The following is a 22,229-nucleotide window of genomic DNA, read 5'->3' as shown; positions in this document are numbered from 1 at the left end:
TGCACAGAAAACACAGAATGGGGCGCAACCTAGACGTCCGGCCGTGCTGGGTTGATAGCTGCGGGCCTGCAGAGGGGCGCCCATGGCTGCTGTGCAGAGAGAGGACGCGAGGAGCGCCCGGGATAGGTAGTGGCATAGATTATTGCACTGTCTGGGTGGTATGTGACAGCCAGAGGATCAGACTTTTAAGGTACAGTACAGCAAGAGGGCCAGGGGGCCTCAGGTACGCCATCCCCAGAACCAGGCAGGGCCAGGCCCAGACGCCCCCGCTCTCTCCCCACAGGCCCAGATGATCTTCCTCAACTGCGGCCACATCTGCTGCTGCCAGCAGTGCTGCCAGCCACTGCGCACCTGCCCGCTGTGCCGCCAGGAGATCGCCCAGCGCCTCCGGATCTACCACAGCAGCTGAGCGCCGGGCGCCAGCTCAGGCCTGGCCCCACCTCGCCACCTCAGGCTCGGGGCTCCAGCTCACCCCCTGCTCCAGCCAGACTAGTACGACTCCTCTCTGACCTGGGCGCTTTCCCCGCAGCCTGGGAAGGCGCCCCTAGCCTGAACTCCAAGTGCATCTGGGCCAGGAGGGGAAGGGAGAGTTCCTGAGTGATGGCGTTGCTGGTCTGAATACTGCGGAGGAAGAGAGAAGACCCCTCATGGCGCAAGGACAGGGTCTGGGGTGTGGAGAGGCAGCTGTCCATATCTGAGCACAGGACTCAGTGTCCTGGCCAGTGTGGCTCTGCCCCTCCAGGAGGCTTGATGTCCTCGTCAGGGGACAGTGCCGTCCCACTCGGCAGGGTGCTGGGAGAGCAGGAGGCCGCTGGCGAGGGGAGGGGAGCCCGGGGTGAGGCTGGTATGCAGTGTGGCGCTAGGCCACCATGGGCTGTCCTCGGATTGACCAGCCGGAATGTGTTCAGTGCAGGCCTTGTGCCACAGCAACGCCACCCCTGCCTGCCTCTTCTGCTCCCCAGCGCTGCAGGCCCTTCTTTCCCGATCTGCACCTCCTCACCCCACGCAGCTCACAGGCAGGCAATGAGCTTTGCAGACCCAAAGTGGACCATCAATAAATCCACCTCCAGCCTGCTCCTTTCAAGTCGTCGCTGGGTCCTCATGGAGCCCAGGAGGGGAGGGGCTCGGGTGGGGGCCCAGGGAAGACGCTGCACCTCATCCAGCAGAGAGAGAGGAGGTGGAGGCCTTCCCAAACGTGAAGATACGCCGGTGATGCTGGTGGAGAGACCGAGGCTCGAGAAGGGCAGAGTCAGCAGGAGCAGGTTGTACTGCGCAGGCCTGGGCTCTGCGCTCCATTCTCACCATCCCAGATGAGGGAGCCGAGGTTGAGGGGGCTGAATGCTGGGGGCCTCCCGACTGGGACATGGCGGTGCTGGGTTTGGAGCCCAGACGCATCTTGACTCCCAAACCCATGCGGTTGTGCGGGTTGTTCATTGCACAGTTGTAGGGACCACGCGCCTTGTACTTGCTGTAGAGTTGCACGTTTATTGTGCATTTTCTGGCAGATGGTTTTGAGCCAAAGGCAGCTTCTCTGGGCTGGAGGCAGGCCTGCTTGGGGTGCCTGGGGCCTCCAGCTGACTCTGAAGGAGGCCAGCCCTCCAGACTCTATCTCCCTGTCCATTTAGTACAGGCCGGGATGGGGCCCTGAGGTAGGCCAGTGGCCACCAGGGGGCACTGAGTGCTCACTCCAGGGGCAGTGCCCTGAGTGGGCTGGACACTGGGGACAGACCCTGGGGTGGCAGAAAGAGCCCTGTCTCCGCTGGGCCTCAGTCTCCCTACCTCATTTTGACTGTCAGTCCTGTAGGCTGAAACGGGATGGGGAAGGCCATTGTGGTGTGAGTCCTGCTCTTCAAGCAGGAGCCGGGCCTCTTCCCACAATGTCCCCCTCCCCACACACCCTCCTGGGCTCCGCTTGGCCGAGAGGGGAGACTGAGGCCCGAGGTGGGCAGGGCCACTTCTCAGAGCACAGCGCTGTGTGGCTCTCCTCGAATCCTCACTAGGCCCTGGGAGAAGGGGCTTTTATGATCCCTTTTTCAGACGAGGAGCCTGACTTGCCAAGGACAACAGCAGCTGATCCCTGGTCTCCAGCCCCACAGCCCCTGCTGCTTGTCACCTGAGTCCTTGTTGACAAGCCCTCGGCCACTGGCCACTGTATACAGGCTGGCACCAGGGAAGCCAGCATCCCCTAAGGTGACTGGCTGCCATCTCACCCAGGAGAGGCATGTTTTTACCCACGGATGGGGCAGCCCATCCCCAACAGCCATGTGGGGGTGTGTGGGGGGGTCTGTCCTCATGCCCCATAACGTCAGCCAAGGTTGCCCACCTTCCTGGGCCTCAGTTTACGCGTTGGTGGAATGGTAGTGATGATGGTCCCCACCTCTTGGAGCCGCCTTGAGGCTCCTGGTCCAGCACAGCCCACGGCAGGTGCTCAGTAAGTGCTGGCTACATGATCAGGAGTCAGACGCTGGCCTCATCGTCTGGATCCAGCATGAGCCCAGGGACCACCCAGCTGTGGACGCCCAGGGCCAAGTGGCTAAGTGGCCTAAAGCTGCTGCTGTCCCTCTTGGGCTCACCATCGCCCAGGCTGCCTTGAGGAAGCCTCCTGAACTGCCATCAGGCCAGTCACTTACGCGCCCTGCCTGCCTTCTCTCTGAGCCTGTTTCCTCCTCCGTAAAGTGGGATAATCTAAGGACTCCCACGATGCGCCTGGAGGTCCTCGGTTGAGCGAGGAGCACAGAAAGCCCCAGCGCGCACGGGTGCTCCTGGACGCAGCCCCCAGGCCAGGCCTCCCCTGCCCACACCACACACAGGCTGCTGGCTTTACATAAAGCATTTATTGATTAGTAGAAGCTTAAACAGTTTGCATAATATTTTCAATACGTTATCTGGAAAGGATGATTGGAGAACCCCAGAAGAAGGCACTAGAAGAGAGCATCTTAAGACGGAATGTGTTGGTGGAGGAGGTTAGTGAGGCGTTTGAGATTAGGGCTGGGGGGACTGGGGAGTCCCTGAGCACCAGCCACCGCCACACGTTCTGTGGGTCCAAGGCCCCGACCCTGGGAAGTGGAACAAGGGGACGGAGGATTGGGGGGGGGGGCGCCAGCCACCCTGAGGACCCTGAAGTCGGGTTCTCCCCTGCCTGCCCTCCACTCAAAGCAGCAGGGGAGGGGGTCTGGGGAGGCCAGGGGGTCCCAGCCCCTGGGGATGGGAGCTGCCAGGCTGGGGTGCCTCAGCTTGACCCTCAACCCCAGGAACAAGAAGCTGAGGAAGAAGGACATTTGAAATGGGGCCTGGAGTTTTCAGAGTAGAGTGAGGTGACTTGGTAACTCAGAGAAAGCAGAGGCCAAGCCACAGTCTGACCCCAGATCAGAGTGGCCACCAGCGGTGCCTTGAGGAGCCACAGCCCCTCCTCCGCCCCTCAGGAGCCCCACCAGCTCCCTCAGTGGACAGCACGTACCTTGGAGGTGGCCTGCACAAGACAAAACCCACACCCACTAAACCCTGCCTCTGCGCAACATGCCACCCTCCCCTGAGCCCAGCCCAGCATGAGGGCACAAAAGCGGCGACAGAGGACTCCCAGAGACTGGATCCCAGCAAGCGGAGGGAGGCTGAGGCTGGACGGGTGGGAGCAGGGGGCAAAGGCCTGCTCCAGCTTCCAGCAGCCCTCCCTCTGCCATCTCACCTGCCTGGCAAACACTCCCAGTAACACCTGCTCCTCCCCCCTCAGCACACTTCCTCTCCCCAGACCAGCACATTCCAGGCCTTTCTCATTCCATCCCCACGCCCGTGGCCCTATCCTGCTCCATGATGCACCCCCAGCCTGGCTCCAGCCTGAAGACTCCTCATTCCTACCCCTCACCTGGAGCGGGGAAAGCGAGGCCAGTGCCCAGTCCAAAAGAAACTGGACTCTGGGGCCCATCCTGGAGGGGTGGGGAGGGAGCGGGGGCCCCGAGATGGGCCTCAAGGGTCCATCTTCCCAGTCCCAGGCGAGCCCCTGGTGGAGAGGGGAGAGACTTCAAGGGCTGGGGCCCTCTTTCCAAGGATGGCAAGACCCATGAGGGAGACAGGCCACAGAGGAAGGGCAGGAAGGGAGGACCCAGGGAACGGGGGGCTGGTGGGCACTCCCCAGCCCCTCAGCTGTGCCCAGCACCAGGAGGAAAGCTGAGATCATCCCACAGAAGAGAAAACGGAGCAACAAAGTGAGACCGAACCCAATAAAGTGACTCCGCTAGGCCCGTCCCCGCCCAGCCCTGGAGGTACCACCCCAGCCCTGCCCACCTCCACCTCCGGGAAGGCACAGATCCGGGGCTCCCTGCCCAGAGCCGAGCCTGCCAGTGCCTCGGAGGGAGTGGCCCATGTGCCATGTCCAACAGAGGCTCGGGGGTGAACGCCTAGAACTCAGTCTGCACCCCCGCGCTGTCCTCAGTGGTGGTGTGGATTGGGGGGCGGCCCCCGGGGTTGGACACCTGCTCCCCGGTCTCCTGGTCACTGGGCTTGGGAGGCTCAAGGTCCACAGCCTTTCCAGGTGGGATTTGCTGGAGCGGCGAGGCGAGTGTCGAGGAAGCCTCGGGGGCTGCCACGGACTGGAGGCTCTCCAGCTGGGGGCTCTCCTGCGCAGGGGCCCCATTGGGCAGGGGGCCAGCTGGGGGGGGGCTCTCGGCCTGCAGATCCCGGGCCAGTAGGCCTCGGAGCTCAGTGACACTGTCCGGGGACGCAGGTGATGGTGGCTCAGGGCCAGCCTCGAAGGGCAGCCCTGCCTCCTCGTCCTGGACCACGGACACCACCTGCTTGGCACGCCGTCGCTTTTCCGAGAGAGTGGCTGCTTCCGGGATGCTGGGGCTGCCGCTGTCCTCCCCGCTGCCACTGTACTCCTCCCCCCAGTCGATGGGTGCACCCTCCGCCAGCAGGTGCAGGTTGGGGTCGCTGTTGTGCATGACCATGCTGTCGCGGTACAGGTTGTGTTTCCTCTGCACGGCAGCCTCCTTCACAGCTGCGGGGCCAAAGGGGGTGGGGGCAGGACATTTACCAAGGGACCCATGGCTGCCACCGTACCCTACACTGTGCCCAAATGTGACCCCTATCATCCCCAGAGGCCTCTGACGGCCTGAGTGGGTGTCATGGTTGGGACGTGACTTACTCCAGGCCTTGCTGCTGAGAAGGAGGAGCTCTGACCCTAACCCCAAGCTGGAAACCACCGTGCGTGTCATCCTGTCACTCATCTGACACTCCCCACAATGCCAAGAGCCCAGGAAGAAACTAAGGCACAGAGACGCAATGTTACCCTCCCGGGGCCACACAGTGGACAGCAGGCCCTGCCCAGTCCACGGGCCTAAGTCTCATGCTTTTCTTTGCAGCTTAGCTGCCCCACCAGGAAAACCTCTGGGTGGGCACCCCCGTCCCCCTCCTGGCAATAGGAATGCCCTCAGCAGCACTGGGGTCGGGCAATTGGCCCTCCTGAGTGGTGGGGTGGCACGTACCCTGCAGGATGTCCTTCATGACCGTCTGCAGCACCACCTCCTCATACGTGTTCTCCACCAGGATGAACCTGGCAAAGTCCTCGAAGATCAGCTCCTGGAACCGGGGCAGCTCCTGGCGGGGCAGGGCGGGCGCAGGGGCAGAGAGAAGTGCGGTCAGGGCCGCCGGGCAGAGAGCGCGTCTGTGGTCCCACCTGGCCAGCTGGACAGGCCTCCCCCAGAGAGGGGGCTGAGGCCCAAGCGGCTGGAGCGGGTTGGGGGTTGACTAGGGGGCCGGGGGCGCTCACCGACTTGCAGGTGGGGGCCAGCTTCTTGAGCAGGAAGGGGATAGTGATCTGCAGCAGCGCCTCCCGGAAGAAGCGCTTCCGCACGGTGCTGCTGTCGTAGTCATATTTCTGACCGGGAAAGAGGGGCCAGGGTCAGCGGGCTCCACCAGCCCCTTTTGACCCGAGGCTCAGTGTCCCCAGCTGTACAAGGGGGTCGGTGGCGTCTCCTGTAAGGGCAGCAATCCTGGTCCCAGCCCCGGGACTAGGCTCAGGTCGGCCACAGCTTAGAGCGTGGGCCAGGGCCAGGGGGCGGGGCCGGGGGCGGCGCTCACCTTTAGCACCCGCTCCAGGATGCGCTGGATGGACTTGCACAGCTCCTCCTTGCTGGGCCCCTTCCCCAGCTCCTGGTGCAGGAGGGTCTCGAAGGTGAACACCGCGTTGTCCATTTGCTGCGGGGCACACCATGGGCACATGAAGGGCGGGAGCGACCCCAGCCCCTTACAGCACGCCTCTTGGGGGGGGCTCTTCAGCCAGCCACCCCAGGCCTGCCAGAGAGGAGTGGGGGCAGCCTGTGCACTAGGATCATCCACATCTTTGAGTGCCTACTACGTGCTGGCACAGTGCTGGGCACCAGGGCCAGTCCCTGCCTCAAGGAAACAGGAAACCGAGGTCCTGGGCCCTGCAGGAAGGGGCTTGGGGAGCAAGGAGGGCTTCCTGGAGGAAGGGGTCCCTAAGCCAAGACTTGAAAGATGAGTCTGAATTAGCCAGGTGAACAGAGGGACAGGTGCTCCAAGGAGATGGGAGAGCACCGAGACCAGAGCAGGAGCGAGCACACAGAAGCTGAGCACGGCAGCCGCTTGGAGGGCCAGGCGAGGAGTGAGGGGGAGGTGGAGGTGGGAACAGACAGAAGGCAGGCGTGGGGTGCCCTGGGCTGTGGGGTGAGCTGGGGAGGAGCCTCAGGCTCACCTCACGCATGTGGATCTGGGCTCGCTGCTTGAACACGGACGTGCTGGACACGTCAAACCGCTGCTGCAGCCCATCGAGCCGCAGCGGCTCCATCTTCTCATAGCAGCTCTGCATCTTGAGGGGGTGGTACGCCAGCTGGGACAGCTTCTCCATGTACTGCAGGAGGCAGCATGCGAGGGACCTGAGCTGGGGCCGCCTGGGAGTGAGGCAGCCTCTGCAGACCCAAGCCTCGCCTGGGCTCGGAGACCAGGCCCTGGAGCTGCCATCGGCACCAGGGAAGGCCACCTGGGGATGGTGCCCACAAGGGCAAGCCCTGGAGAGCCTGGGACAGGAAGGATGAGGATCTGAAGGCAGGAGGAGCCTGGTCCAGCACACAACAGCACGGAGAGAGGCCAGCCTGGACTATGGGGAAAGGGTTCTTGTCCCTTCTGGGCCGCTGGGTGATCTTGGGCAAGTCGCTCACCCTCTCTGAGCCGCAGTCTCAAAATCAAGAGATAGTTTTTTGTGATCTCTAAGGTCCTTTCCCGTTCTCAAATTCTGTATTATTGTCTGTGGACTCCTCAATTTGGGGTGTAGAAGAGATAGCTAAGATTACAGGATCGATTCTATCTGTACCTGACAACACTGTGGGGCTCCAGGCAGCCAAGTACCCCAATATGGGGTCTGTGAAAGGGCAGTGACCCTGAGAACCAGAGAACCGAGGGGCAGTGGGAGAGACGGGCTATCTCCACTCGTGGGGCACAGGAAATGGCATCCACATACTTAATTCCACCTTGACAACTACGTTACTCATATCTGAAGCTCGCTTTTCCTTCCTTCTTTTCCTCCTCCCCTCCCTCCCCCTTCTCTGTTAAGTTCTTTGATATTTAACAACCCACATGGCTTACAAAGGCTGGTGGCATGGGGTTAAGGTCCCCCTGCCGCCTAACTGCCTGCCCAAGAGGACAGCCAACAGCTTCGGCCTCAGGCACTCGGCCCGCCCTGGGTCTTAGCAAGGGCCTGACACGGGCAGACCAGACCCAAACCCAGGAGACGCTCCCCTCCCCAGGGGCCGGTGCCCGGCCTCACCTCGCCCAGCTTGTCGATGCCACCCTCATTGATGACATTCAGGTTCATGTCGGTGACCTCCTTGAAGAAGACGTCCCGCACCTCGGTGAAGCCCTGGCTGGTGGGCACCATCAGGGCCTCCAGGATGGACGGGATGTAGGGTTGCACGTGGTTCCGGACACACACCTCCGCCTTGGGGAGGATGAAGCCTGCGCCCAGAGGGAGCCGTTAGCTCACACGTCCCGGGGAGCAGCTCCCAGCCGTCCCAGAACCCCATCACTAGAGGCACGCTATTGCATTCTCTTTAAGAGAACACCACTGGTGAGAACATTAGCAAACTGAATGATTCTATAGAAACAGCTGCTAAAGATAATAAATCTATGCAACAAAAAGAACGGGCTACTGAGATTGGCCCCTGATATTTCTGAAACTGTGATGACAAGAAACTAAGAAAAATGCTAGTCTACAGGTGCTGGCAGTTTTTCTGCTTAGCTAGAGGTGGAGAAAAACTCATCTTTGGCGGTCTTGCTCCTTTGTTTTAAAAAAAAAAAAAAGTAAAGCACTTTAGCAGATTCGATGAGCCTCTGGGCTTTGCAAACCCAGAGACCGATCCTGCTCTGGACAGGTGGCCCGGCTTGGTGCGCTATGTAAGGGCTGCTTCCCCGTGGGCAGGGACCATCCCCAGGACATTCTGACTAAGGCATTTGTAGCCAGGGAGTGTTTTGATGTCCTTCCCCCTCCTGTGCCCAGCTAATGTTGTTTGTTCCACAAAATAAATGTCAACTCTGGGTGTCCCAGCTTGCTCACAGTGAATAGAGAGAGCAGAGGATAACCCCCAGGCAGCTGACAACCGCCAGAACCACATGCAGCCAGTGTGTGACAAGAGCGAAAGGACTCCATCCAGCTGGGAACAGAAAGGAACATAAACTGACCCGGAAAAGTCAGACCTGCTGACGTCTGCTGAAGGACACAGTAAAATCTGTGACTGGCCAAAGCTGAGGAGGCCTGACCCTCCTCGACGGAAATTTAGATTTTTAAGACCTAGGTTTATAGAAATAACAGCTACAAAACAGCTCACAGAGGTTAGAAAAGAAGAATGCTCAGATTTGACTTCAATCGTTTAAAACAATCCATGAATCAAGTCAATGCTGTGACATGTACACAGATCCATGAAACAGACAGGAGGTCTGCGCTGGCCCCTGGAGGGCAGGTGGTCCCAGCGTGTCTGCCCAGCGATGACCAGCATGGTGAGTGACCTGCCTACCTCGGATCTTGCTGGCCAGGTGCTCCTTGGAGGTGATGATCTGGTCCATGTCGGTGCGGATGACGGCCTCCATGGCCGGCCGGGCCAGCTGCAGCTTGGACAGCACGGCCTCAAAGCGCGCCTTGGCCTGCTCGTACACCATGCGGTACACAGCATCTGAGATCTGCAGGCAGAGCTGCGGTGTCAGCACCAGGCTGCGGGGAGGGGGGGCGCCCGGCGGCTGCAGGCACCCCGCCCCCGCGCCCGGGCCCAGGCCGGCCCACCTGGATCCACTGCCGCTGTCGCTCCTGCGGTTTCCCCTTCAGCCTCGGGGCGAGCTCTGCCTTCAGCTCAGGGCCCAGCTCCTCCATCACCAGGTTTGTCAGGATCTAGGACCAGGAGGCACAAGCCGGGGCAGGGGTTGGAGCATGTCCAGCTGGCATGTTCCTCTCTGTATTCCAGTAAGCCTAGCCACTCAAGCTCCCAGCTCCTCGAGGCTTGGCCCCTCGCTCCGTGTCTCCACTGAGCATCTCTCCTGAGTATGATTCCCACAGGTTCCAGCCTATCTGCTTGGGTGTCCTGCAAGATGCTCAGGCTCAGGGGTCCCACCTCAGGGCCTTTGCACATGCTGCCTTCCTGTCTGGAATACCACACCCCCATCCCCCTTGCCTAAGCACGGAAGTGTGTGTGTTTGTCAAATGTCTGTTTCTCCTGCCGTACAGAGAGCCCCCTGAGGGCCAGGGCTACGTCCCTCTTGTTCATAGGGACACCCTGGCACCTAGTCTGGGCTTGGCCTCCACCTGTTGGAATCTGAGGTCGTCATCTCCGTCCACACTTGCAGTGCCCCAGAGCCCGTCTGTCCAGCCCCACCCACTGGACCCTGGGGTGACTTCCAGTTTCCCCACCGGCCCTCCTGGCCTCACCTGCACCTCGTTCCCACACAGCATCTCCCAGGTGCCATACAGCTCCTTCGACTGGCGGTACATGCGGATGGCGTCCGTGAACGCGGGGCCCTCCACCTTGGAGTCCTCAGGGATCCCTGCGCAGGAGAGGGAGGGAAAGAGGAAGTCGGCGGGATGGCCCAGCCCCACCCCGACCTGCGACCCCACCGCCCTCATGGTAACTGTGGCAGGAGGAGCTGCAGTGACAGGCACAGGACAATAACCCACCACCGACGCCGCGAGGCAACCCTCCTTGTCGTCTTAAATCCTCTCACCCGCCCCAGGACGTGGGCACTGTCCTTAACCCAACTTCGCAGATGAAAACACAAACAGGCTTCAAGGTCAGGCCACTGCCGAGGGTCCAAGGGCCACAAGTGGCAGAGCCAGGACCAGAGGCCACCCCACCCTGCCAGGAGAGGCTGCCCAGCACGGCGGAGCGGGCGCCTGAGGCACCCGGAGACCCTCGTTCCGGTCCTGCTCCCTCCCCTTAGTGGCTGCATCAGGGGCCTGCAAATTTCCCTGCAGAGGGCCAGACAGGAAATACCCTCAGCTTTGCAGGCCACATGCTCTCTGTTGCAGTGGCTCAGCTCTGCCACTGCAGCAGGAAAATGGCCACAGAAAACCTGAACGGATGAGCCGGTAAAACTTGATTTACAGAAATAGGTGATGGGCTGAGTGTGGCCCAGGGGCCACGGTTTGCCAAGCCCTGTTCCAGCCCGAAAGGGCTTCAGTTTCCTCTTCTGAACAGTGGGAACAATGACCCGGCCCTCACACACCCACCGTGAGGCTCCAGGGGCCGTGGGGTGGGGATGGGCTGTGAACTGTGCAGTCCGGGGCCCCAGTGCAGGCCCCGGGGTGGTCCTGAGTCGTTCTTTATTAGTAACTGCAGCCAGGATCGGCTCTTGCTGCCCGTGGGCTGGCCCTGGTCTGCCGTGTTCACCACCGTGCATCCAGGTCTGACTAGAAAACACCGTTTCTCTATTTTCGTTCTTGTTTGTGGTGGTGGTGGCCCAGAGGAGTTTGCCCACGTCCCCGGTGCTGGCAAGGTGGGTCGACGAATGAGGCGTGGCTGCAGGAGGTTGCAAAACCCGGCTTGAGGAAGAGCGTGGTTAAACACCTCGGAGCCAGGCAGCAGGCGGCCACGCTGGCCATGTGCCTCTGACCGCTGCGTCCCGCAACCGAGGGAAGGGGAAACAGCAGCCTGTGCCGCCAAACCCCAGCTGCCACCGCCATGACTACAGGCTGAGTCACCCCCACAGAGAAAAAGCCCCTCTCCGGAGGGACCCCTCCCCTCCCACATCCGGATGACGGCAGGAATCACTGCCTGGCAGAGGCGGAGGCGAGGTCAGCGGTGGGGAAGCTGGGGCCCAGCCCCCAGCCCTGCAGGGGCAGCTCCCAGGATGGGGACGGGGGTGAAAGGGGAGGCTGACCCCTGCCTTTCAGGATCTGAGATGAGGCAGGAGTGACTGGAGCAAAGCGAGGCCCTGGGGTGGGTGCTGCCCACCTGGGCCAGGGGAGGAAGCCCTGTGAGGCTCTCAGGACGGGCACACGCTCCCAGAGACCGGGTTCTGCCTGGGGAATCCGGGCTGTGCATCCCACGCAGCCTCTGCTGCAACAGGACATCTACGTGCTGCAGGCAACGAGTCAGCTGCGCAGGGCAGGGGCCCCTTTCCAGGTGGCAGGAAGGTAGCAGAGGCCTGGGCAGCCGGAGTGGGGCTGCCAATGTCCCGGGCCCTGGTTCTGGCCCAGACGTGAAGCTCAGCCCCTTAGGATGTCTCTGGTCTGCAGGCCAAGGTACTGAGTGTGACAAAAGTGAGGGTCACCCCTCCGAGCTCTTCCATGAGCCCGGCAGTTAGGGCCTGATTTGTGTCTCCCCGAACCCCCAAATTCCTATGTTGAAATCCTAATGCCCAGTACCTCAGGACATGACTGTATTCAGAGAGAGGGACTTCAAGAGGCGATGAAGTAAAAATGAGAGGCTTAGGCTGGGCCCTAATCCAGCATGACTGATGGCCTTCAAGAAAAGGAAAGCTGGGGGGCCGGCCCCGTGGCCAAGTGGTTAAGTTCGCATGCTCCGCTTCTGCGGCCCAGGGTTTCGCTGGTTCGGATCCTGGACGCGGACATGGCACCGCTCATCAGGCCATGCTGAGGTGGCATCCCACATGCCACAACTGGAAGGACCCACAACTAAAATATATAACTATGTACCGGGGGGATTTGAGAAGAAAAAGCAGTAAAAAAGAAAAGGAAAGCTGGATACAGAAAATGGGTGCGCAGAGGGAGGACCATGTGAGGACACGGGGAGAAGACACCATCTGTTAGGAGAGAGGCCTCAGGAGAAAACAAACCCGCTGACACCTTCATCTTGGGCCTCCAGAACCGTGAGAAAACCGTTTTCTATTAAGTCAGCCAGTCTGCAGGCTTTGTTACGGCAACCGGGCCGACCAAGACACCAGCCCTGGGCTCAGACCTCGGGCACGTCCCCTCATCGACTCCTCAACACAGCCCTGCGAGGGACAGCTCTGCTCAGCCCCACTTTTCCCAAAGAGGAGACAGGCTCAGAGAGGCAAAGTTACTGGCTTGGGGACACACAGCTTAGGGAATGGCAGCACTAGGACTCAAACCAGGACCAGCTGCCTCCAGCCAGACCTGGAGACTTCCTGCCTGTGGGGTCCTCAGGGTCAAGCTGAGAAAGGAAACTACATTCCTCGGTTCTGGGCAGCAGGCAGAGGGGGACCACGGTCAGACAGGAAGAGGCCTGACCTCTGCACCCAGGCCTACCCCCAGGGCTCAGCTCGGTGCCCCGGCTGCCTCTTGCCACCCCCAGCTGCTCAGGAATGCAGGATGTGAGGGGGCCCTGGGACGAGCTGGCGTCCACCCAGCTGGGCCTCCTTCCCCACCCGCCCCCCACTTCCTGGCAGTCCCGGGGGAGAGCAATTCCAGGTTCCACAGATTCCAGGCCCTGCCTCCGAGGAAACAGAGAACTTTCCCACAGTCCTCAGGGTGGGGGAAGCCTCCTCTAAGGCCAGCCTCGTCAGCTCCAGAACAGCTTCCTGCTACAGGTGCCCCCCCACTGCTCTCCCTGGACCCCCTCCCTGCCCAAAGCACCCCACACCCAAGGGGCCCCCCTCAGCCTCCCAGCTGAGCGCCCACTATGTGCCAGGCACGGGGCCAAGAGCTCGCCGGAACCAGCTCATTTACTCCTCCCAAGAATCATGCAAAGCCAAGTTTGTCTTCATTACCATCGTGCACACGGGGAAGCGAATTGTGGCTCTTCTCCATCTTGTGCTGTCCCCACCCCCAACCTGGCCTGGGGTCACCCTGCCAGGTCAGCCATTAGCCTTGGAAACCGGGAGACAGTGGAGCTGGGCCAGGCATGGGGGCAGGGAGAAAGGGAAGAAGGGAGGAGAAGGGAGTGTGCCCCGGGCCAGGCAGCCAGAGCCCAGATCACCTCCACCCAGTCCTGGCCCTCCAGTCCCCAGGGACCTGGGAACAGGAGGCCCTTTGTGGGCAGCAGGGCCAGCCCAGGTGGCAGGGGTTGGCCTGACTCAAGACTGGGTTCCTCCCACCTGGCAGATCCCAGACGGGCAGAGGCGGCTCCGGAGAGCTGAGGGGAGGGTGGGGTGAGCAGAGTCACCGCAGCGGCCTGGCCTCCCAGTGAGGGTGCCCACCCTGACCATCCACCGCCCTGTGGAGCTGTGCCCGAGGCTAGGAGGGTGGGGTGGGGGCAGCTCCCTCCCTGCCACCCTAGGCCAGGTCACCAGAAATGAAGTTCAGAGTCCAGGACAGGGCGGAAAGACCCTCAGGGCCCCAACCCCCCCCACCCCCCCACGAGACAATGATAAGCCTTTCTGCTCAAACTCCTTGGAGCCCCAGAAAGGCCCTCCGGACCTGCCCCCAGGGCCCCCTCCAGCCCCCTTTCAGGCCCCTCCTCCCCCCACTTCAGGCCTCGACCTGCTCCAGCCTCTGGGCCCCCCTTCCAGCTTGCTGTGGCCTATTTCTGGAACGCTCCTCCTTCTCCTGGAAGACTACTCATCCTTCGAGTCTCAGCTGAACCATCGCCTCCTCAAGGGAGCCGCCCTGATCGACCCCTCCCGTACGCAGGATCAGCACCCCCAGGACACCCACTCCCAGGGTGGCTCCCGCGCAGCACCCAGCACAGCTGTGACTCATCACCCCTGGTGTCCTCATCCGTTTAACATCTCCCTCCCCAACTAGTCTCCCGGCAGCATGGGCGCAGGGACCATGGCTTGCTCCCTTGTTGCATCCTCAGTGCTCAGACACTAAAAGTGTTTGTTGAATGAATGCTTGAGCTGGAAGAGACCTCATAACTTTACAGATGAAAACATGGAGGCCCTGAGGAGGAAGGGAACTCCCATAATCCCAGGAAAGAGATCAGATCATTAAAAAAAAAAAAAAAAATCTTCATCAAGCATTGAGTGGATTCTCACTGTGAATCCTCACAAACCCCTAAGACACAGGGGGCATCGTTATCCCCATTTACAGGGGCGGCGAGAGGTCACAGGGCTAGAAAGTGGCAGAATCAGGATTGTGATTCTGTGACCCAGGGCCCAAGAACTCAACAAAGAACCCCTCTGAGAACAACTTCTGAAACTTTTTCTGAGCCACAGAGAACTATTTCCACTGAGGAAGAAGGTTAAGGGTAACATCATAATGGCTTCTTACAACCTCAGAAGGAAAATTCAACAGCTCATAGAGCAGGATTGCCACACCACAGGCAGCCACTAGGTGTCACTGTTCAGCACATACCCCAGGTGAACCCCGCTCCCCACCGATGCCCCGGGCAGGAGGGCCTCACCATTGTTGCAGTGCCGGATGCAGTCCTGCAGGACCGCCTGCCACTTGTCCTGCTCGGCTTCCGTCATCATGCAGAAGTAGTAGTGACGTGCAGAGGGATGCCAGAGGATGAGCGGGAACTGCGTGGGGCACTTGAGGATGGGGGCGGTGCCTGATTTTGATGTGGTCCCTGTGGAGACAGTGTCCACTGAGCAGCTACCCTCTGCAGCCAGAGGCCAGCAGGCCGCTGATCCCTTGGCCCCACTCTGACGGGCAGGCTCAGGCCCAGAGAGGGTTGGCCTGCCCCGGGGTGACCAAGCCTGTCCCCGTGTGTCCTCCACAGCCTGGCTAAGGGAACCTCAGAATCCCCCGGCATCTGCTCAGACCCATTTCTTAGTGCTGGTAATGAGGTCACGCCCACCTCCCTCTTGGAGAAGGTTCTAGACTCCGTGCATGAGGCACCAACAACACAGGGTCAGAGCTCTCAGGGTCAAAGGCCAAGCATTACTTTCTTGGGTTTCCTTCCAAATTTCAGCTGTGGAGGCCAAAGTGTGGTTTAAATGTCCAAGGTGGGAGGGAGGTATGTGGTGGACAGAAAATAAATAAAAGGGGATTTTTCTCTCTCTTTCTATTTTGTCCACATGGATATTTGAGATCCAGTGAGATGAGCAGTCCTGGGCCGTGACCTCGCCACTGTTGTTAATAATACAACAGTGACAGTTCTTCTCTGCGCCCTGAGTCTGTGTCCCTGTGCTGGGTTCAGGGCACACAGCACCTCGTGGGGTCTACATGACACCCCTGGTCAGTCCTCGCAGTGCTGTGCTGCCCAAGAAGAACCAGCAAAAACTAAGCCAGATTGGGGCTGGAATCCAGGATCGCCGACTCCGGCTGAGCCCCCAACCACACGGGGCGTTTTACTCCCCAGTCCTATCTGGGGGCACAAGCTGCCCCCCAGGCCAGCACCTCCCCCTCCCCTTAATTCCCCTGGGATCATCTGAGAGGCAGGTGTGTTTATGACGGGCTTCTGGGAGTCTCTGACGGGGGTGGGGGTAGAAACAGGACGCCTAGAATAACTCCTCCGAATGCAGTACTGACTCCGCAGTTTACGAAGCAGAGTCACCTGAATGTCTCCTCCTGGGATCTCTCAAGGAGAGGGAAGGGCAGAGAGTGAGACCCCCACTGGACCACTGTGAGCCTAAGGCTCAGGAAGCAGGGGACTCAGTGGGCCCACGCTGGTCCAGCCCCAGTGCACGGGGTGGTCTCAAGGTACCCCCCTCTCAGGCCCACGAGGCCTCTCGTCTGAGGGCTCAGGTCATGCTGGGCACCTGCCGCAGCTCGCGGCCCAGCTGGTCTTCCTGCAAACATGGAGCCTGGAGCTCTGGGATCAGGGCCGCCCTCTCCCCTGGTTCAATCTCCGGGCCTGTGCCTTTCGGCCTGGGATCGGCAGTTCTTTACCTGGTAAGGAGTTGCCAACGAGCTCCAGGTACTGATCCAGGGAGGTGAGGATTTTGTAGCCTGCACTGTTGATGATGGCCCGGGGTGGCACCTGCCGCTCATAGGCCTGAGGAAGGGACAAGAGAGATGGTCTCTGGGGGTTAGGGGTGTGGCCAAGCCCAAATGCCCTCTCCAACTGTGGCTCCAGGGCCCTACTCAGTGTGGCCTGCCAAGGTGAGGACGAGGAGGCAAAGGGAGAAGAGGAGGAGGGAGTGAGGGAGAGGGAAGACGAAGAGGAGTTCGACCATCGCAGTGACGGGTGACAGGCCTCCACCTCCTACGCTTCAGCTTCATCATCTATAAAGCCAGCGTAACAACAGCCGCTACCTCCCAGGGCTGCATGAGGACTGAAATCATCCACATAAAACACTTAGCACGGTGTCTGGCACAGCGAGGACCAGTAAGCATCGTTGAGGCCACTGTTATCACCACCACGTGACTACGGCCTCTATCAGCAGCAGCTACCATCAGCTGAGTGCTCATTACACACCAGGCGCTGTGCTAAGGGCACTGCCTGCTTCGCTTCATGGAATTCTCGCAATCCAAGAGGTGGGCACCTTATTAACCACAAGCTCACACAGTTCCTAAGTAGCAACGTGGGACATGAACCTGGTCTGTCTGCCTCCAAAGCCCGGGGTCTTAGACCATTAGCCTGAACTGCCCACCAACTTCCCTAGGTTCTGAGCATCATTCGAGTGCCCTGTGGGGGAGAATTAGGTCTAGGCACTGCTTTCTCACACCAGTGGAAGGAAAAAGGAGTCCTGATGTAATGGCTCATACAGGAGGGCTGCCATGCTGCACGCTGCCACTAGGTGTCCCTGTTCAACACATTTCTTGAGCATGGCTCAGAACATCTGGGGCAAAGATTTACAAAGTGTGGTCCCTGATCATCAGGAACATCAACATCACCCTAGAACTTGTTAGAAGCGCAAATTCTTGGCCCTAATCCAGACTTGAATCAAATTTGGGATAGGACCAGGAACCTGGTTTTTTGTTGGGTTTTTTTGGTGAGGAAGATTGGCCCTGAGCTAATATCTATTGCCAGTCTTCCTCTAATTTTCTATGTGGGACACCACCAAAGCATGACTTGACAAGTGGTGTGTAGGTCTGCACCTGGGATCCAAACGCATGAACTCCGGGGCCGCTGAAGCGGAGCACGTGAATTTAACCACTACACCACTGGGCCAGCCCCGGGAACCTGTTTTCTATTGAGCCCTCCAGGGAATTCTGATGCAGGCTGTCATTTTGAGAACCACTGCCCAGGGGCATCAGGTTGCTCCTGACCCTGTTTATGTTACTCTAACGCCGATTTTCCTTGAAACAGTCGGAACTCCGGCCTGTCCCGTTGGCTGCTCTGGAAAAAGGTTTGGTAGAAGAAATTGGGTCTGTGGCTCAAGCAGGAGGGGCTTCCCCAAGGGCCCAAAGCAAAGAAAAGGAACAATCGCAGGACACTTATCAACACACTGCAGAGCAGGGAGCTGTAACGGGGTCGGGGGTGGTGGGGGGGGGGCAGAATCAGGAAGGAAAAAGATGGGACCACTACCCAGGGGTAAGCTGGCCAGACTCACATGCTCAGCAGTCTGCCGTGGCTGTTGGGAGAACAAGGATGGAGGCGAGGGGCGGGGGGTGTGGGGCGATGGGGTAGGAACCCCAGCCAGGAAGGAGGCTGAGGAGGGAGGGGCTAGGGCCCTGGAAAGGAAGAGGTTGCAGGGCCTTGAGAGCAACTGGGGCCTGGGGCTGCAGGGGGGCTGGGGGGGATGTAGGAGCTGGTGAGGAGCCAGTTGTGCACGGAGAGGTAGTGAAAGGTGACCCCAAGATCTGGGGGCCTGGCTTGATGAAACGCCATTTAGAGAGGGCACCCAGCAGAGCAAGCAGGTGTGGTGAGGAGGGGCCTACTGACGTTCTGCTGTGGCCCTGGGGGCAGCCAAGGGGGGATGCTGGGTGGCAGGCTGAGGATGGGGGCCTGGAGCCTTGGGTTTAGGAGTGGGGGGCATGCAGTGATAACTGGCATAGAGCAGGATGGCTGGCGGGGTGGGGGGAAGCACGGGCCTGGCTGGGCCCGGGAGGAGCCGGGGTGGGGCCTCACCACTTTGTTCTCATAGAGGACCAGCCCGTAGTTGTGGGGCACGAGGCTGAAGCGGTTCCTCCACTTCTTGTTGTCCTCCTGGTACTGGAAGAGGTTCCCCGAGAAGATGATGCGCTCATCCAGCGGCACCTGAGGGAGGGAGGGGGTGGGGAGTGAGGCCCGGCTCCCCCCCACCGCCTGGCAGGAGCGGCAGTCCCCCCAGAAGGTAAGAGCCCGACCAGCAGCACCTGCGAGCTCGCCCCCTCTAAGCACACCCTCCATCCTGATCTGAGTCCTCACGCGGCCCTGCTGTGTCGCACCCATTTGGCAGATGAGGAAAGCGAGGCTCAGGGCAAGAAAGGCCCCCCAGGGTCCAGGTGGAGCAGGGGTGATGCCGGCACTTGCATCCAGGCCAGGCAGCACGATTCAGGGCCCAGCCAGCACCACGTCTCTCGCTCCATCATGGCCCTAGGTGGGCACAGCTACCTGGGGACGAATTGTCAGCAGGCTGCTTCCACATCTACCCACCACCGCAGCGTGGGTGCCGCGCAGTCACTCCAGCAGGAGGGGACATGCCCACAGGCCGGGCGTGTGAAGGCCCCAACGCCTGGCAAGTCTCTCTCCAGCTCTGGGCCTCAGTTTCCCCTCAAGACAACAAAAGCTCAACCAAGGGGGCTCCAGAGAGCCTCTTCGGCTCTGAGCACCGGCAGATGGCCCCCCATGAATCTGGGGATAGGGGTGGAGGGGACCTCAGTCTGGAAGGCTCGATGTCTGACTGGCGTCCTGGCAGACTGGTGGGCAGTGTGGTCTGGCCTTGCTGCAAAGCCCCAGCTCTGACCCTACCCCTGACTCAGTCGGACAAAGATACTTCTTTGAGCCTCAGTTTTCTCATCTGTAAAATGGGCACCGTGACAGCACGGACTTCATCGAGGCAGCTCGAGGATTCTGAGATGACACAGGCAAAGATCCCACAAGCAGTGGGCACCTGGCAGGCAGAGCACTCAGCTCCCAGGACGCAGGGGCCGCCCTGGCCACGCTGAGGACCACCCAGCCTGTGTCAGTCTCCTAGCTCCACGGCCTGACCTATTCAGGGACGGGAGAGGGTGGCCATCCGGGAGAGAGACTTCCTGAGCAGACCAGCACCAGGAGGCTTCGAGAAAGGAGACACAGAGGCCAAAAGGGAGCAGGCTTACTCCTGGACGGTGGAGCTCGGGAGCCTAAGTGTCCCTGGGTTTCTAGGTAGCTCCTGGGCATTCTAGGATAAATTTGGTGCCTTTTACAAAAAGAAAGGTGTATGATAAGTAATAATGGGGGAAAGTGTTATTTTACTGGTGCCTAACCCTTCCTAGCTTCCTCGCTCCGCTCCTGGGTCTGCTCCGGGTCAGGTGCCAGCCCAGGCCCTGTCTCTTCACACGCAGCCCCCTCTTCCCAGCAACCTCCCTGCCCCTCTTCAAGGGGAAATGCCAAAACACTCTTGGAAAATGAGGACCCATTGTACTCAAACAATAGGGCCCCCGCAGGCCGCTTCCTACCCAGGGATAAAAATATTTACAGGAAAAGAAAATGGTCCCCCATCACCCCCCCACCCCCCCACAGAGGGCTTTGCCCAAGTCACAAAGCTATGCTAAGTGGTCTATATTTAGACTGGGCCTCCTCTCAACCCAGCTCTCTAGTCTTTTCTAGAAAGAAGGAGCAGACAAAGCTCTTCTGACACGCCCGTTAGCCCCTCACCCCCCAGGGGCTGGTTTATGTCCTCCTGCCCGCTCAGGGCAGGGGCCCAGGACTCAGGGCCAGCGGGGGGGCTGCAGTCAAGGACCAAGCTCACCCCCCCCACCCCCCAAGTCCTCCCCCAGATCCTTGGGCAGCCCGGGAGGGGTGGGTAGATGCGGGTTTGGGTTTTCCTTCTAAGACGTTCACATGGTAGAGTCGTGTGTCCACTGGAAAGCCTGCAGGAAAGGAAAGGGACCCAACAGGCCAGGCAACATGTCTTGGGCTCTGCAAAGGTCCGCAACTCCACCACCCACACCAGGGGAGCGTAGACCAGCGGCTCCACCTCTCCCAGCCTCAGGGTCCACATCTGTGCCTGCAGAAAACAACCGCTGTTTTTATTATGACTATCGCTACTGCCACTGTATTATCATTAGCTCCATTATTGTGTCTAATAGAACTATTGGTATTATTATGGTGATGATGATTAATATTATTATTTCTATTGTTATGATATTACCATCATGACTTAGCACCCTGATGGCCAGCTTCCTAAGTGGCAAAATAGGACCAAAAGTCCCTGCTTTTCAAGGATTGTGGGTGATGTCATTTTACTCCTCTTTCTTACGTATTACTTGTTTTCCCGCAATGACTCTGCACCACCGCGAGTGTTAAAGGTGTTTTCGCGTGGGGTAAACATCTGGCGCTGTCAGCAGCCCCCGCTTCTGCCTTGGGTTACTGGGACCTGGGCAGCCTGTGACATTTCTCTCCAGCTGGGGAGCAGTTAGTTCCAGCTCTGCCCACTCGAAGTGGCTCACCTGGGCTGGGCCCGAGGCCACCCTCCCTAACACACAGATGTGCACCTGGCAGACACCCAGGTCAGCCACATCCCCGGGCACCTCTGCCCTCCTGTTGTCATGGGGTCAGGAGGACACCATGACACCAGGGGAATAAACAGCCTCTTCTGGGTCCAAAAGCAAAGGGGTGTGTGATGCTCTGAGACGCTCTCACACACAGCCCTGGCCGTCCCCCTCCAGGTCCTCAGCTGAAGATGCCCTTCTTCCAGGAAGCCCTTGTGGGCCACCCAGACAAGGTCAGGCCCCCACTGTCTGAGCTCACTGTCATCTCCCTCACAGCACCCACTTTATTGTGTAAGCGGCTGTTTACTGTCTGTCTCCTCGAGTGTCTGCAGGGCCAGCAAGGGCAGCGTGGCCCCAGCACCTGCCCTGACACTGTCAGTGTGTGTCCACGCCTGTGGGCCAGCCCGCCTTCTCTCAGGGTCATCCCCAAGTCTCCTCAGCAGCTCCCACACCCCCTCCAGCTGTTCCTCCTGCTGAGAGGACATCAAAGGGTCACAAGACCTCAAAGCCGGGTCAAGCGATGCCCGCCCCTGCCCCTTTGGTCTCATGGTAAAGGGGCCCATTTTCAGCCACCTGGTTTTGGGGGAGGGTGGGGAGAGGAGGGAAACAAGCCCACCCCTCCCTCCTGGGGCCTTCACAGGCTTTCTCTCTGCCGTCTCCCTGTCCCCTCACTGTGCCCAGCCGGTCCCCTTCCTGAGAGGCCTTCCCAACCATCAGAACCCCATCTGACCTCCAGAGCCCCATGAAATCCCCACCCCTTCCACGAAGCTGCTCTGACTCCTGCAGCCCACGATGACCCCTCTCTGAATGCCATTTCACAGAGAAACTGAGGCTCAGCAAGGCAAAGTCACACATCAGGAGCTGCCCAGAAAGTCAGGACTCACGCCCACCTTAGTAATCTCACCTGCTGCCCGTTACCACACCCCCTGTATTCTCTCACCAAATCCTCCCCACAGAGCCATGAGTACCCATTTGTCAGACAAGGAGACTGAGGCTTGAAGGTTGAATCAACTGCCCAAGCCGCTAGCTATTAAGAGGAATTGGACTCAGGTCACCCTGAGTTCTTTCCCACCAGACCACGGGGTTCCAGCCTCGGTCCCTCCCCTACAGCACTGCCGCCAGCACCTCGAAGCCTGGGCACAGGCTGACCTAGGCAGCCCAGAGGAAGCCGACAGGACAGGGCAGGGAGGTGTGACAAGGTGAGCGAGGTAACTTTGCAGCCCACCAGCCACGGACCTCAGCCACTAATGACCCGAGTGCCAGATGCCGGGGTCACCTGGCTGGCCTCATTTGGGCCCCACTCCCAGAGCGATTGGCTCAGCCAGTCAGAGTCCCCAGAGGGAAGCTGGTGGGCACTCTGCCCAGGGGC

The 22,229-nt window shown here is 59.9% G+C and overlaps 2 protein-coding genes across 9 annotated transcripts in view; one reads left to right on the top strand and one right to left on the bottom strand.

Moving 5' to 3' along the window:
* Positions 1-2,853, top strand: part of LRSAM1 (leucine rich repeat and sterile alpha motif containing 1) — a 42,806-nt gene extending 39,953 nt beyond the window's left edge. For 4 of the 8 annotated variants that reach the window (XM_014863666.3, XM_014863664.3, XM_070518712.1 and 1 more), the window contains one exon: positions 284-2,853. In XM_014863666.3, coding sequence (XP_014719152.1) covers positions 284-409 — 126 coding nt within the window. In that variant the 3' untranslated portion in view covers positions 410-2,853. The remainder of the gene's footprint in view (positions 1-283) is intronic. The other 4 variants (XM_070518714.1, XM_070518713.1, XM_070518715.1 and 1 more) reach the window with 1 other exon arrangement.
* The window catches only part of NIBAN2 (niban apoptosis regulator 2), a 52,832-nt gene continuing 33,418 nt past the window's right edge, over positions 2,816-22,229 (bottom strand). Inside the window, exons 3-14 of the mRNA XM_014863662.3 lie at positions 18,315-18,443; positions 16,190-16,295; positions 14,757-14,924; positions 9,920-10,035; positions 9,281-9,385; positions 9,018-9,180; positions 7,775-7,962; positions 6,707-6,862; positions 6,073-6,189; positions 5,762-5,869; positions 5,478-5,589; positions 2,816-4,990 (exon numbers count right to left, since the gene is read on the bottom strand). Coding sequence (XP_014719148.1) covers positions 4,392-4,990; positions 5,478-5,589; positions 5,762-5,869; positions 6,073-6,189; positions 6,707-6,862; positions 7,775-7,962; positions 9,018-9,180; positions 9,281-9,385; positions 9,920-10,035; positions 14,757-14,924; positions 16,190-16,295; positions 18,315-18,443 — 2,067 coding nt within the window. The 3' untranslated portion in view covers positions 2,816-4,391. The remainder of the gene's footprint in view (positions 4,991-5,477; positions 5,590-5,761; positions 5,870-6,072; positions 6,190-6,706; positions 6,863-7,774; positions 7,963-9,017; positions 9,181-9,280; positions 9,386-9,919; positions 10,036-14,756; positions 14,925-16,189; positions 16,296-18,314; positions 18,444-22,229) is intronic.

The sequence above is a fragment of the Equus asinus genome, chromosome 10 (assembly GCF_041296235.1).
Source record: "Equus asinus isolate D_3611 breed Donkey chromosome 10, EquAss-T2T_v2, whole genome shotgun sequence".
NCBI classification, from domain to species: Eukaryota; Metazoa; Chordata; class Mammalia; order Perissodactyla; family Equidae; genus Equus; species Equus asinus.
Note: the sequence above shows the minus strand (reverse complement) of the source record. Positions and strands in the feature narration are given on the sequence as shown.